At 39.7% G+C, this 13985-nt stretch overlaps 1 protein-coding gene across 1 annotated transcript; it reads left to right on the top strand.

The window, feature by feature from the left end:
* The first annotated feature begins 8036 nt into the window (after positions 1-8036).
* On the top strand, positions 8037-8954 carry LOC118907502 (olfactory receptor 7G2-like). Its single transcript, XM_036876187.2, has one exon. The coding sequence runs from the start codon at positions 8037-8039 to the stop codon at positions 8952-8954; it is 918 nt and encodes a 305-aa protein (XP_036732082.2).
* The last annotated feature ends 5031 nt before the right edge of the window (positions 8955-13985 follow it).

The following is a 13985-nucleotide window of genomic DNA, read 5'->3' as shown; positions in this document are numbered from 1 at the left end:
TCTTTGGTTCTAGTAATCAAAAGAAAAACTGTCTCTAATATTCTCATGCAAGGAAGATAATTATCATTATATGGACTTCAGAGTTATGAAATATGTGAATGTAAGAGAATACAGGCTCATTCATTTCTCCATGAGGCGGCTTAATTCTGGGACTACCTGGTGGCAGCAGGTGCAGGTGTCATATTTGGTCATGATGCCCAGAGAACATAAAAATGTTTGTCTTCCTCTAGGTCATTTGATTATTGGCTTTTCCATCATGTTACATGACTCTTATTGTCCATAATGTCTAAGTCTGTAATTGAGAATAAGGTCATACACCCCTACTTAATCTAATTACTGGTGTGTGGAAAACAATATGAAAGCATTCAAATGACTAATAGGGTACATTACTGTGGGGCAACTCTAATACCCATTATAAGCACTTAAACAATACTTGACTCAAAGGCACTCAGTAGCATTTAACATACATCATAGGTTTCCATATCTTGTCTATATGCAAGTCTTACTATCTTTTTGCTGTCATATATTTTTACTACCTGCTTCTGTATTTACATTTGTTTACCTTTATTGTGGTTTTTCTCATCTGAGTAATATATGCAAATCTCTAATTATTGAGTAAGCAGGGTAATGGTTGTTAATCTTTCCTTCTGGCAATTTACTTGCTTTGGTTCATTCCAATTAATTTATTGAGAAGAATGTTTTTGACTTTTTACTGATCTTTTAAGTTAACTCTTCTTGTTGTGTATCGTACTCCTCTATGTGAGATCCACACAGAGAATGATTGAGTGAAATTAATGGAATGACTGAAATCTTCAAGAGCTGGCTGTATAACTAGGTCTCTTTAGCAACACTTTATGAAGAACACAGTGTTTTTTGTGGAGAGGAAGTTGAATTTAAATTATAACTGGAGAAAAGAAACTGATAGGGTTAGAGACCGTCATTTTCCACAAGAACAAATACACAGGACCATCAGAAAGAAGCAGCTTTCTGGATATGTGTTAAGAAGAGAAAGATGGGGATCTCCTTGGAAGAATCAAGGAATAGCCTTCGTGAATGTGGACCAGAGGTACTGTTTCAGCACCAGTATTGATGAACAGCTCCCTCGATGTTGCCCTTGTCTTTTATAGCCCTTCCTCAACTGGAATTCATGGAACACCTGCAGGAATGGATCACCTGGGGCCCTTGTTCATGCCACAGATTTCCATATCTCACCTGAGAACGACTGACTACTGGGGAGACATCCAAAGGATGAGTTTTTAAATAAGCACATTATGAGTTTCTGATGCACTCTGAAGTCTGAGAAACATGACTTGAATATTAAAAGAACATGCTAGGATGTGTTTGTATTTTGGAAGATGAAAGGTCTTACCTCAATATTACTTGTTAAAATATCATATATGAATTGATATTTAAAATGGATCTCTAGTTCTTAAAGACTAGCAATATGATGAAAAGAAATACACCCATTTCCAAGTTAAGAATTAAAGTATGCCCATACCTGAAGAGTTTCCATATCACAACACCTTTTCTGACCCAGTGGTAACCACTCTCCTGAATTCTACATTGACCATTATTTTATGTTGTTCTAGGTTGAAGTCTATGAAATTAGCAGTATTTGATGATGTTTTCTCTAAGCACTGGCACATTCACAGGATTCAATCACATGTCTTATATATATCTCTAAACCCCTGTATATATCCCTATGCCAGTTATTAGCTATATTTTAAAAAATAAACTTCCTTCTTTTTGAGCTTATTAAAAGTTTAATTGAAAGGTTTGAAATCTGTGTCTTGTTTGATTTTGCATGATTTTGCCATTGTGTTTCAAACCTGTTGTTCAAGATAGCACTAATTTGTTCATTATCTTGCCATATAATTTTACATAGTGTAGGTTTCTGTCACAAAATAGTTATCCTTTCTGAAGTGGATACAATGCTTGGTTGTGTTCTGCTATTATGAAGTTTTATGTTTGGGTAAACTCATACAGGTATCTTGGTAGAAATGAAAGAAAATATTATATTAAGAGTGTAGGTACTTAGTACGTGGGAGTACTTCTCCTTTGCATAGTTCTAAATAGTTTCCCTAAGGTTGAACTAGGTTTCATTCCACAAGACTTTTCTTGAGATCTCCTCCATCTCTAACATGTTTTCATTTTCTCTAAGAACCTAGTGTTTATAATATATTTTCTAAAGAACTTAGATTTCTCTTATTATGAGATAAATGTTATCAAATACCATGGGCCTTTTATTTTCTTCTTTGAAATATCTGTTTATAGTATTTCTATTACCCTACCTATTTTTTCTTATTAATTTGTAAAAGCTCTTTATTTAATTGAGATAGTATGTTTTTGTTAGCTATACGCATTGAAAATTTCAATATGTTGTGTTTTGTATTGTAAATCATTTATAATGTTTTTGGTGAACCTAAATGCTTAGTTGTAATAGAGTTCACTTCATCATATTTTCTTTGATGGTTTATTATTCTTGGTAGGTCTTGTTCCTATTCATATACTTAGCTCAAAATAAAAGATTTCTCATTTGGACTTATATATTTGGGGCATGAATCCACTTGGAGTTTCATTTTGACTTTGATGTCAGATAATATACTAAACTTATTTGATGTTGCTGTACCTTTTTATTAGTTCTTCCATTTACTTCTTCAGCAATACATAACCTATCCATTCATGTCTTGGATTTTCTCTGGGTTCTCCCTTCCAATCAATAAGTCTGTCATACCTGTCCCTGTATTACAACAGTCAGCTACAGGAAACCGTTATAACAACAGGCCCCAAATCTTACAGTTATGTTCTCAAAGTCATGCTGTATCACAGGTTGATGTGTCATCTGATAATTTGTAATTTACTGCAACAATATTGACAACTAAGAACAATAATTCCACCCCATGGTCCATCATGTGAAAAAATGTGGAAGCCATTAACATTGATATGGGAAAAGTGGTAGTGAAATTTTGTAAAGAGAACCAATGCCTGTTACATCTGAGTGCATAGAATATAGCAACAACTGCTAAGTATAATGTGGACAGGCAGAATCAATAGTTAATGAGCCATGCATAAAATTAGCCCTAAGCATTTGAATTTTTAAGGTATATTTTCTATATTATCACATATATTTATCCAGGAAATACATACCTACCCATATAAGAAAACTATTTTTGAGCTTAAATATAGTACCAGTTTTCATGATGTTATTATTTGAGCAGGATTTTTGCGCTTAAATATACTATAGAAGAAAAGGCTAGAATCCAATAACCAAAGAAAGCTGTGCCTGGCTGAGCAGGTGACTTCAAAAGCACGTGATCCAAGCAATGTGGAGGAATGAGACAGCATTCATTTGCCCTCACAGAATAAGAGAATCACACAAAACCAAGTTCTTCATCTCTGAGCTTTGCTCCTAAAGGATTTGTGCTGCCCTTTGATCACAGGAGAGAAGGTTTGACTAATTAAGCGCTTTGGATATTGAAGTCCCAAGGGACACAGAAACTTCAAACATTCTTCCCGTGACCACCCACCCACTCAACAGCTGTGGTCAGGTCATATGCAGCACACCTGAGCCTGGTCCCAGCGACCAACGCTTCTGCAGAAAAACCCAAGTGCTTCACTGTGTTGCAGTGCGCTCCCTCATTACAGAGCTTTCCATTTTTCTCCTTCACATCCAGGAAAGAACTAAATGCCTTTCCTTGTTGGCACCAAGGTAATCTGAAATCCCCCTACTTCATGCTTTGCAACAGGGTGGTGTTTGTTCACCAGTGCCTTTGGCGGGAACTGTGAGATGAAGACATACAGATGATGAGCAGAATAGGTCATCTGCAAGGTGCCTACCCAATGGTCCACCACCATCTCAACTTACTGGCTTGTCCCTTTGCAACAATCCCCAAGCAACTCTCATTCAAAAATCGCCAATTGTAATCCTAAAGCCCTGGGATTGTTTCCATCCTCAAGAGCAATCTATTCTTGCTCGATTTTGAAGAATGTGCTAGAATTCTCTAACATTTTCTTTAATTTCTTTGGCAAGGGGCAGAGGTGCGTGACCAGCCTCTCCTTTCTTTTCCACTCCTGGCTTTGATACCCCTTGCTAGAAGAGATCTTTGGTTTTCACATGGCATCCTGGTTATGCGTACTCTGGGACGGAGGAGGTAAAGAATGGGGCAGACCCCAAACTATACCCTAGTACAATTCTTTCTTTTTACGACTCTGTGAAATATTTAAAAAGGCAAAACAGTATAAAAAAAAGAAAACAAATAAGCCTGTATTCTGCTTCCTGACTTAGTAAGACTTGACATTTCGCCATCAGAGTTCTTTCTTGAAGTAATAAAACAACATAAATATATGTAGCGTATATTTTATGGTCCTCTCTGTTTCCAGAGGCAACCACAGTTTTGAGTTTAATTGTTCTCTATGTGTTATTTACAATTGTTTTATACATTATGTGTGTGCTCACAAGTGTGTGTACAAGGCAATAATGAAAATGCCTCTCAGCGTGAGAAGAGAGAGTATATGTCATGTAATAGGACACTGGAGGGTAGTTAAAACTAATGAAACAGAGAAAAATGTGCCAGGACATTAATTGTATAATTTTTTAAAACCAAATGAATGTACAGTACGTCCCGTTTAAAATACAAAAAATATATGATTTATGGACACTGATTCAGTGTGTGAAAAACACAGGAATAATGCCTCCATGTACAGGTTGTTGTCCCCATGGGAAAAGGGATTTAGGATATGGAAAAATAAATATGTGTTATTTTATTTCTTAGAAAACTTCTGCTGAAAATATGGCAAGGTAGTTCATTTAATGGTCCTTAGTGGTCAATCCCCAGGGCTTTGTCTTCTCTGTACCTTTTGTATGCTTGAAGTATGTTTGTTAGGTAAGTAAAGCTTTCATATATGTGTTATTTTAAAACTTATTTGAAGTGAAACATGATGTAGAGGTCTTGTTAGGAAACTACCTGCTCTTTAGAGCTTTTATTATTTGTGTCAATACATCCTAGGTCTCTTAGTCCTTTGAATTCGTTATACATGTTATTATATGTCCATAGAAAATAAGCATTCATCATTGCTGTACATTCAGATTGCTCTCTCCCCGTTTCTCTATATGAGTAAGATTCCCACTGGAAGACTCATTTCAGCCCATCCATGCTTCCCTAAAATTTATGGTTCTACAGTCAATATGTTCTCTGTTTTTCTCTCTTCCTACATCTTGTCCCACCTACCATTTCCCCTCTATAATGAGCCATGGCAGTTGGTGCACTGTGTCCAAAACAGAAACAGATCACAATAGAAAATAGTAAGAGTGTCTCAGACATCAAACACTCTGGTTGGTGATTTTGTCTACTCATTACTCATCCTTGGACAGTTCCATAAGGTTTTATGATGTTTCCCACTATCCAAAAGAGATTGAGACTTCTTGCAGAGTTAAAAAAATTTCTTTTGCAAAGCAAGTTGTGTAGACAGAAATAAATGTAAGTATTTCTGAGTTGAAAACTTGATAAATGTTTTTATGATTGCTTGTTTTCATATTTCCTCTCTGGTGAAACAAAGCTTACCTAGAGACATTCAGTTGTAGACATTATATCTGAATCTGCTGGGCACATTAGTGACACCTTTGAAGGCTTTTTCTAAAATGTAGGCTAAGAAGAATATTTGGAAGGTCCATTGATGCACCTAAGATATTGCCACTTACCTCTGGCCTCCTTTAGGATATCAATGATTGTATTCTTAGTAACTCACAGTAACACAGACAAAAGGAGTACCTTTGCTTTTTCCTGTTATGTAAACTAAGTATCCCTTTGGGAATAAGTTGCCAAAGCTGCCTGGCCCATAATTTAATGGGGTCTAACAAACCCAGAACAAAGATCTGAACTTCCGTGACTGATTTTCAAAATTTCTTTCCCTTGCATTGTCTGCTGATTATATATCACAGACAGAAGTGCCAAGAAAAGAAAAACCAGAGAATCAAACTAGTGGTTACCATGGAATCAGTTATTTCCATAGTCTACCATAAAAACAGGGAAATGAAAGAAGGTTCACATTTCAGCTTGCCACCATAGAAAGGAATAAAGGAAAAACGAAAATATACTTAGAATCAATTACCTATTAATGGAGGTCATTGTGATTCTCCTTAGTTTAAAATTTTAATTTTTATGTTGAGTTTTTCTATTGCTTTGCATTTAAAAATGTGATTAGCAGTTAAATGAAAACAATGTGCAGATGTGTATTTAATACCCTGGAGTGTGTGTGTCTTTCTGTTGAAGTAACTAACTCCTAAATAACTCTTAAAAGTAAGGAGTCTCGTTTTCTTGTTCAATTATCATGATCATCTTAAATAACAAGCACTTCACACTCACCAATCTCAAGCACCCATTTGTATTGATTAAAATTTTAAGGGCACTTGAAATATCCAGATATACTTTTTCAATTCCCTTTTTCCCTCCTAAAGCTAATTCCTTTTCTTACTATTACAGTAACACTCCTTTCAAACAGCCTGCATACTTGTGTCAGTAGATTTTGTTTTTCTTATTTTAGGATTCTCCTTTGAACAAGTTGTTGTCTTAAAATTTTTTTTGTCATTCTTTTCCAGACACTATGCATTTCCTCTTTACTTCAATTCTTCAGTTTGGGGGAAAAATAAAGATGTGCTATGTGTCACTTTATAAGAATGTTCTAATATTCTAGTACTTGGACAAAAGTGAATCTCACTGACATAGCAACATAACAGCTTCAAGTTTCCAGTACCATACATATCCTAAAATTGATCTCAGGTCCAAAGTGTGGATGGCGTTTGCATGCTGTCACCTTCCACATACTACCTGTGTGGTCAGAGATGAGAAGAACCTCAAATTCAGGGAAAGCACTTGCACCTTTATTCAGGTAGAAAATTTCAAAAGGCAAGTGATGAAATCTGATCAGCCTTCAGGATACCCAAATCTGCACAATGCAGAGTTTACAGGTCATGGTGTCATGAGTTCAGCTACAGAATCTGGAAGCCTAAGTTCAAATCCACTGACCACTTCTTGATGGAACATCAACTTTTTGCATCTGCCTCACCTTTCTCTTTATATGAGGCCATGGGCCATCAGGAAAATGTACAAACACCTGCTCGTGGGTCAGTAGAGACAATAAATTAGTAGGAGAAAAGAGCTGACCATGTCTAGCAAGACATACTGCATTAGCAATAGTAAGAGCAGTTTGTAATACTTATTATATTTATTTTTATGACATCTGATAACATTTATTAACTAAAACAATTAAGCAAGGGTTTTATGATAAGAATCGTGTTACAGGATACTGAAATGGACAGGAGGAATGAAGTGGACATATTTTAATGACCCATTCAAAATGAAGAGACTTTACTGAGTCATGGACTTGAATGCCCACCCAAATCACTCTAGAGAGCATAGGTGAATCAAGTCACCATTTTCCTCCTTACCTGTACTGGGTCTGCTCCAATCTGTCAATGACCCTCTATGCTCTAGGTTTGTGGTCCTCACAGTAAAACCCAGACGACTGACAGCAACTTCTGGGATTTTGTAGGAAGGCAAATTTCCAGCTCTTTGCCCTATCTTCTCAATTTCATATTCTGAATGTGGATTCAGAAATATGGGTTTTAACAAGGTCTCCATTGGATTCATAAGCAAAGCACAGCTTGAAAAACTCTGCTCTAACCCACAGTTTAATATTGCTTGGTTTTGAGTTTTTGGCTTACTAACTAGAACCTTTGGTGATTTCTCAAGGTTCCTTTCTTATCCTATTTGTTGTTTCCTATCTTATCCTGTTAGTTGGCTCAATGTGGGAAAATAGTGAATTATGTTTGGTTAACTGGGTAATATAGGTGAGAGGGCAATAGATACAAAAGAGGTTGAGAAGGGACAGAGACTGAGAAAAAGGCATAAAGCAAAGGAAATGATTAGTAATATTTTCTTCATCTCACAATACAGATGCCAGACTGTTCTAAAATAACGGATCCTTGTACATCTGTTACGTGCCCTATCACCTGTACTTTTCCCATTAGACTCATCCACATGGAATCAGAAAACAAGACTGGTGTAGCAGAATTCCTTCTCTTGGGCTTCTCAGAAGATGCGGAACTGCAGCCTGTCCTCTTTGGACTTTTCCTGACCGTGTATCTGGTCACCATCCTGGGGAACCTGCTCATCATCCTGGCCGTCAGCTGTGACCCCCACCTGCACACCCCCATGTACTTCTTCCTTTCCAGCCTGTCCTTGGCTGACATTGGTTTCAGCTCCACCACGGTCCTCAAGATGCTGCTGAACATCCAGGCACAGAGCAAATCCATCAGCTACAGCGGCTGCCTCACCCAGGTTGGTTTCGTCTTGTTTTTTGCAGGCGTGGAAAACTTTCTCCTTGCAGCAATGGCCTATGACCGCTGTGTGGCCATCTGCCATCCTCTGAGATATGCTGTCATCATGAGGCCCGGCTTCTGTAGCCAGCTGGTCCTACTCTCCCTGACCATCAGTGTAGGGGATGCCCTCCTGCACAGTCTGATGGTGCTGCAACTGTCCTTCTGCAGGGACCTGGAAATCCCCCAGTTTTTCTGTGATCTTGCGCAGGTCATTAAGCTGGCCTGCTCTGATACTCTCATCAATACCATCTTGATGTATGTAGTCACCAGCCTATTAGGGGGTGTTCCCCTCCTTGGGATTATCTTCTCTTACATCCAGATTGTGTCCTGTGTTCTGAGAATACCATCAGCTGGGGGAAAATATAAAGCCTTTTCCACCTGTGGGTGTCACCTCTCAGTTGTTGCCTTGTTCTACGGGACAGCATTCGGAGTGTACATTAGCTCTGCATTGACTCACTCTTCCACAGACTTTGCAATAGCCTCCATGATGTACACTGTGGTCCCACCAATGCTGAACCCCTTCATCTACAGCCTGAGGAATAGGGACATGAGGGGGGCCTTGAGGAAACTCCTGTGAGGAACATCTCCTTTTGGTTTTCATGTCATCTCTTTTGGGCTTGTGCTTCTAAAATGAGTCAAATTATAGGAATTCTGTGATACTGGGTGAGTCTAAATGGCTGACTCTTTCTTTATGAAGTTCTTAAGCTACAATGATTAAGTGTCATGACTCAGGATAATTCAACATAGGTTTGAAAACTGAGAGTGGTTTTCTCTGACTTTGGGGTTTGGGGAAATTCATGTGAATTCTCTGAGCTTGATTTATTGGGCAGGTTCCATCAATGCAGACCTGCAGTAATGGATTGTTTCAAGTTATCTTAGTGGGGATATTCTGAGAAGAATTTTAGTGACTGAAAAAGTGTTAAGGTAAGAGTTGGAACCAAACAAGGGTGTACTTGAAGCTAGAGGACTGGCTTCAGCCTAGATCTCAGATCTCTTAGCATTAAAGAAATTGTTACTGTGTGAGGAAGAGGGAAGTGTTCATTGGCTTGGTGTCTTGCCAATGGGTTTCAGCCCTGGGCTGGTTTGCTATCAATTTGACCAAAGAAAATGACAGTAAAATGTTCTTGGGGTGAAAGGGTTATACCCAACTTTATTCCCAGGTAGCAGGTCAGTCACTAGAATCCCATTCACTCAGAGCGAGTCTACACACAGCAAGCTGGTCTCTGCCTCTGGGCCCTTCTGTCTGCACAGCCATCCTCTGGGTCTCTCTGCCTGCACAGCAGTCCTGCACACCCATCCTCTGGGCCTCTGTCCTCGGTGCTGTCACCACTCCAGCCTCTGCTCTGTTCTCCTGCAGCCTTGCAGTCCTGTCACCGTGTCGTGCCCAGAGCACTGGGCGAAGCTCTTCATATATTGTCAAATTGTCCAGAGATGTACAGTGAGCTGGTCAACCAGGGCCAGGTGAGAATCCTGGCCACAGGAACTCTCATTTTATCCACACTTGGCTACAGCAATAATTTCATTTTGTGTATATATCATATCATACCATTGCATAACCTAAATAAATATTAATTTTAAAAGAAGAGGAGGAGAGGCCTCTATGTTTATTGCCACACTATTTACAATAGCCAAGATTTGGAAGCATCCTCAGTGCCCATCGAAACATGAATGGATAAGGAAGATGTGGTACATAAACACAGTGGAATATTATTCAGCCATAAGAAGAAGAAAAATCCTACCAGTTGCAACAACATGGATGGAGCTAGAGGGTATTATGCTCAGTGAAATAAGCCATGTAGAGAAAGAAAAATACCATATGATTTCTCTTATTTGTGGAGTATAAAAGCAAAGCCAAACAGAAGGAACAAAATAGTGGTAGACTCAGACACTGAGAAGTGACGAGTGGTTACCAAGGGGTCAGGGTCGAGGTGAGTGGGGGAAGAGTGAAGGGGATAAAGGGGCAGAATTATTTGCAATCACAATATAAGTTCATCACAGGGACAGTGCTGCATGGAGAATCTAGTCAGTGATCCTGTAACATCCTACTACATTGATGTATATTAACTGCACTAGAGGGGGTGAGGATTTAATAAAGAGGAAATTTTTAAATTTATGGTATATAATAAACATATGTGAAGATTATATTGCAGCACTGAGAGGACACAATTATTTCTTCTTGGGGAATTGAGAAGAATGTACTGTTCCATCTGGATCTAGAACAGTAACCAAGATTGACAGTGAAGGCACATTTCTGGTAGAGGGAAAACTTGATCAACAAAATACAGTCATGAGCATGAAAGGCTTGTACCAGGAATGAGATGTAGAATAGTGAGGTATGACAGCAGTTGAGTATTTTCTCCATGAAGCAATTTTATTATATTTCTCCCAGGACTTTAGTTGTGGGGGCAAAAAATCTAACCGCACATCTTAGTATTACTCTGTTCTTTTTCCAGCATCCATCGAGATTTTAATGAGCCATTTGTAATAATTGGATATTCATAAAAATAATAGAAATGATATAAATTTCTGTTACAGTTATGATGCTACTAAGCAGCCACACTAAGTATGCATATGGCAGTTTTCATTTCACATGCCAGCTCTGAGCGGCGCCGCTCCCGAGATCACGTGGAAGGGCTTAGAGGCCTCGCCTGGGTTTGCAAGTGGTTCCAGGGCGCAGGTGTGGGCCTTACCCGCAGCGGTGCTTCCGTAACTGTGAATCCATTAAGTGTTGTTTCATTTTTATCGAGCCCTTTATTTCACCTGTTACTCCCTGTTTGTAGCCTAGGTTGATTATATACCAGATGTGGTTAATTCCGATGCTGTGACCACCTGACACGTGATGTTATCAGCTACCAATCAGAGCTCTTGATTAACGTAAAAGCTGCTGAGATCATGTGATTCTGGCTGGAAACGGGGCACATAACGCTTTAATTTAGCTGGTGCAGATTTGTCAGGGTAAAGGGAGCATTCCAAGATATTCACAGCACAAGGACCCTATTGCATTTTTTCATAGACTTTAAGGGATCTAGTACTTCTAGGTTACCTGTCATGTGCCTTGTAGGGAGGATGTTTCAGGAGACTGGAGCATAGTTGGGATCAGATGGTAAACGACCCTTTAAGCTGTCTTTAGGAATTTGAACTTTATGTATTGAATGGTAACTAGAGGTCTTCAGGTGGGGAAATCACACAATGTGATGTTTGTTTCGGAAAGGAAATTCTGGGAGCAATACTGAGAATGGGTTGGGAAAGGAAAGAAGGTATTCTTGACTGAACGCATTTCATTTCTACCATCTTCTGGAATCTCATCATTCCTCTTTGGTAACGTGAGAATCTCTTAGTTGGTTTATCGCACATTTTCTATGCTCAATAATGATTTTTTTAAAGCTGCAGTCACATTTCTCTTCTTTCACCATTGTCTGGCTCCGCCTCCTCCTCCTCTCCATTTCCTTCAGGCCGTGGTAGCCGGGCATGTGCATCAGCACTCACGGCCTCACCGTCCTTCTCCTGGGGAACAGCGGTGCCCTGGGCGTCGGCTCTGAGGCCCGCTCTGCACTCCTGCTGCCTGGCACTGTCGGTGGCATTTGGTTTTGCTGACTGCGGTTCTTTAAAGTGTTCTCCTGTGAGTATCTCCAGTTTCTCTTACCTTTCCAGCCATTGCTTGTCAGTCTTTATATAGGCTTTTCCTCTGCTTATACTTTCAACATTCCTTTCCCTTAGTGTTCTGCTTCGGGGAACTCTTCATTTCCTCAGTTCTTCCTGATGAAACTCAACTACATCCTTGACAACTCTAAAGTCTGTGTCTTCTCTAGGTTCCATTTTCAGTTATCTCTCAGCTATAGCACAGATACCGCTAGATCGCTGCATTTCTCCCTGACTTTCTAGAAATTTCATTCCTGGAACGGCCCCCAGCAAGCAGCCTGTTCATTTGGTAAAAAGTTTTGTTAGCTTTTTTCAATCATGACAACTGCAGGGGTCAGGATGAATGGACTCTACTGGACAGAAGGATTATGCTGCTTCTCTCTCCTTCCCTCAGAAAAATAACTGCTCCAAAGACCTTTTGTCACAAACTTCTGTTTCTTTTTGAGGTTTTTCGGTGACTTCTAGTTGTACCAACTTTGTATCTTCTGTTACTCCCAAGAGCCTTCTCCATTCATTCAGTCAGTCCGGGGTGCATGGCCTCCTCTCCCCTTGCTGGTGAGCTTCTCCCCCCACACCGTGCTTTATGCCACTGGCTGGGGGAGAGGCTGGGCGGTGCCCAGGAACGGCGCTTGGCGGCTCCCCCTCTGCCCCACCGCCTGGCCGCTGGGCGCCGCCGCCATGTCTCCTGGATCCAGCGTAACAGAGGACGTTTTCAAATGGGTGAGTAGTTTCCACGGCTATTCCCCAGGCTTAGTACAGAGAGGGGAGGTAAAAACACAAGCCTCCCTCCCGCTTTTTCCCCATACATTCGCACCTGCTGCTCCAGGTTTGGGTGCAAATCAGCCTGTCTCCTGGAACTAATCGTGCTCCTATGAAGCCTTCAATCATTTCTTAGCACTTCTGATGGAGGCACCAGACGACCTGAATTCACACTATAGTACAAAGGTATAATCAAAGCTCTGTGGTACTATTGTAAAAATCACACACCCAGGCCAATGGAACAGAAGTGAGAGCCAGGAAATAAACCCTCACATATATAGTTGGGTTATATTTGACAAGGGAGCCAAGGATTCTAAGTCTTTACATTAAAAGGTGCTGGGAAAACCACAGAACCACATGCAGGAGAATGAAATCAGAGCCCAGTCTTACAACACTCACAAAAATGACCTCACTGTGGAATAATGGCTTAAATATAAGACCTGAAAGCATATAATGCCTGCAAGACAATAGAGGGGAAAAGCTCCTTGACACTGGTCTAAAGAAATTGACCATTATAAAAGAAACAAGCCAAAACAGAGTCATTTGCCCACAGAACCAAGATTAATTACAGCTTCCCATATTTCTGGCATGTGACCCAGACATAGAGTAGCATGATAGTTACCAGGTTGCAGGGGCTTTTGGGTAATGGGAGATGAATGTCAAAGGGTACATCTTTTGATTGTAACATGAAGAAGTTCCAGGATCTGACGTACAGCATGGTGAAGACACATGATAACCCTCTACTGTGTACTTGAAATTGGTGAAGAGAGTATGTCCCAAGGGTTTAAAACAAAAGAAATGGTAGCTATGCGAAGTGCCTGATGTATTCAATGATTTGATTGTCATAATCAGTTCACAGTGGATACATATATCAAAGCATCAAAGTTTATACCTTCAGTAAATAGTTTTATCTGTCAATTATAAATCAATAAAGCAGGAAAAATAACAGTGTATTTCAAGTTTTTTCAAGAGCTCTTTTGTAATGTCACAATACATTAAATAAAAATAAAGGACATACAGTGACAAGGACTGTCAGGCTCCAAAGTGGTTGTTTTTGTTTTTTTGATTGTTTGTTTTTTGTTTTTTTCCACCGAAGCCGAGTGGGTGCTGCTAGCAGAGGCACCATATTGGAACAGACAAAATTCTGGTAACAGCGAGTGACACAAATAAACCCCTGGACCCCTTTGTTTGCCCAGCCCTAAGGACCAGG

Source organism: Manis pentadactyla, chromosome 12 (genome assembly GCF_030020395.1).
Source record: "Manis pentadactyla isolate mManPen7 chromosome 12, mManPen7.hap1, whole genome shotgun sequence".
Lineage (NCBI taxonomy): Eukaryota > Metazoa > Chordata > Mammalia > Pholidota > Manidae > Manis > Manis pentadactyla.
This window is presented reverse-complemented; position numbering and strand designations above follow the sequence as displayed.

Excerpts from the sequence above, each read along its gene's own strand:
- LOC118907502 (XM_036876187.2), top strand. The coding sequence starts at position 8,037 with ATGGAATCAGAAAACAAGACTGGTGTAGCAGAATTCCTTCTCTTGGGC.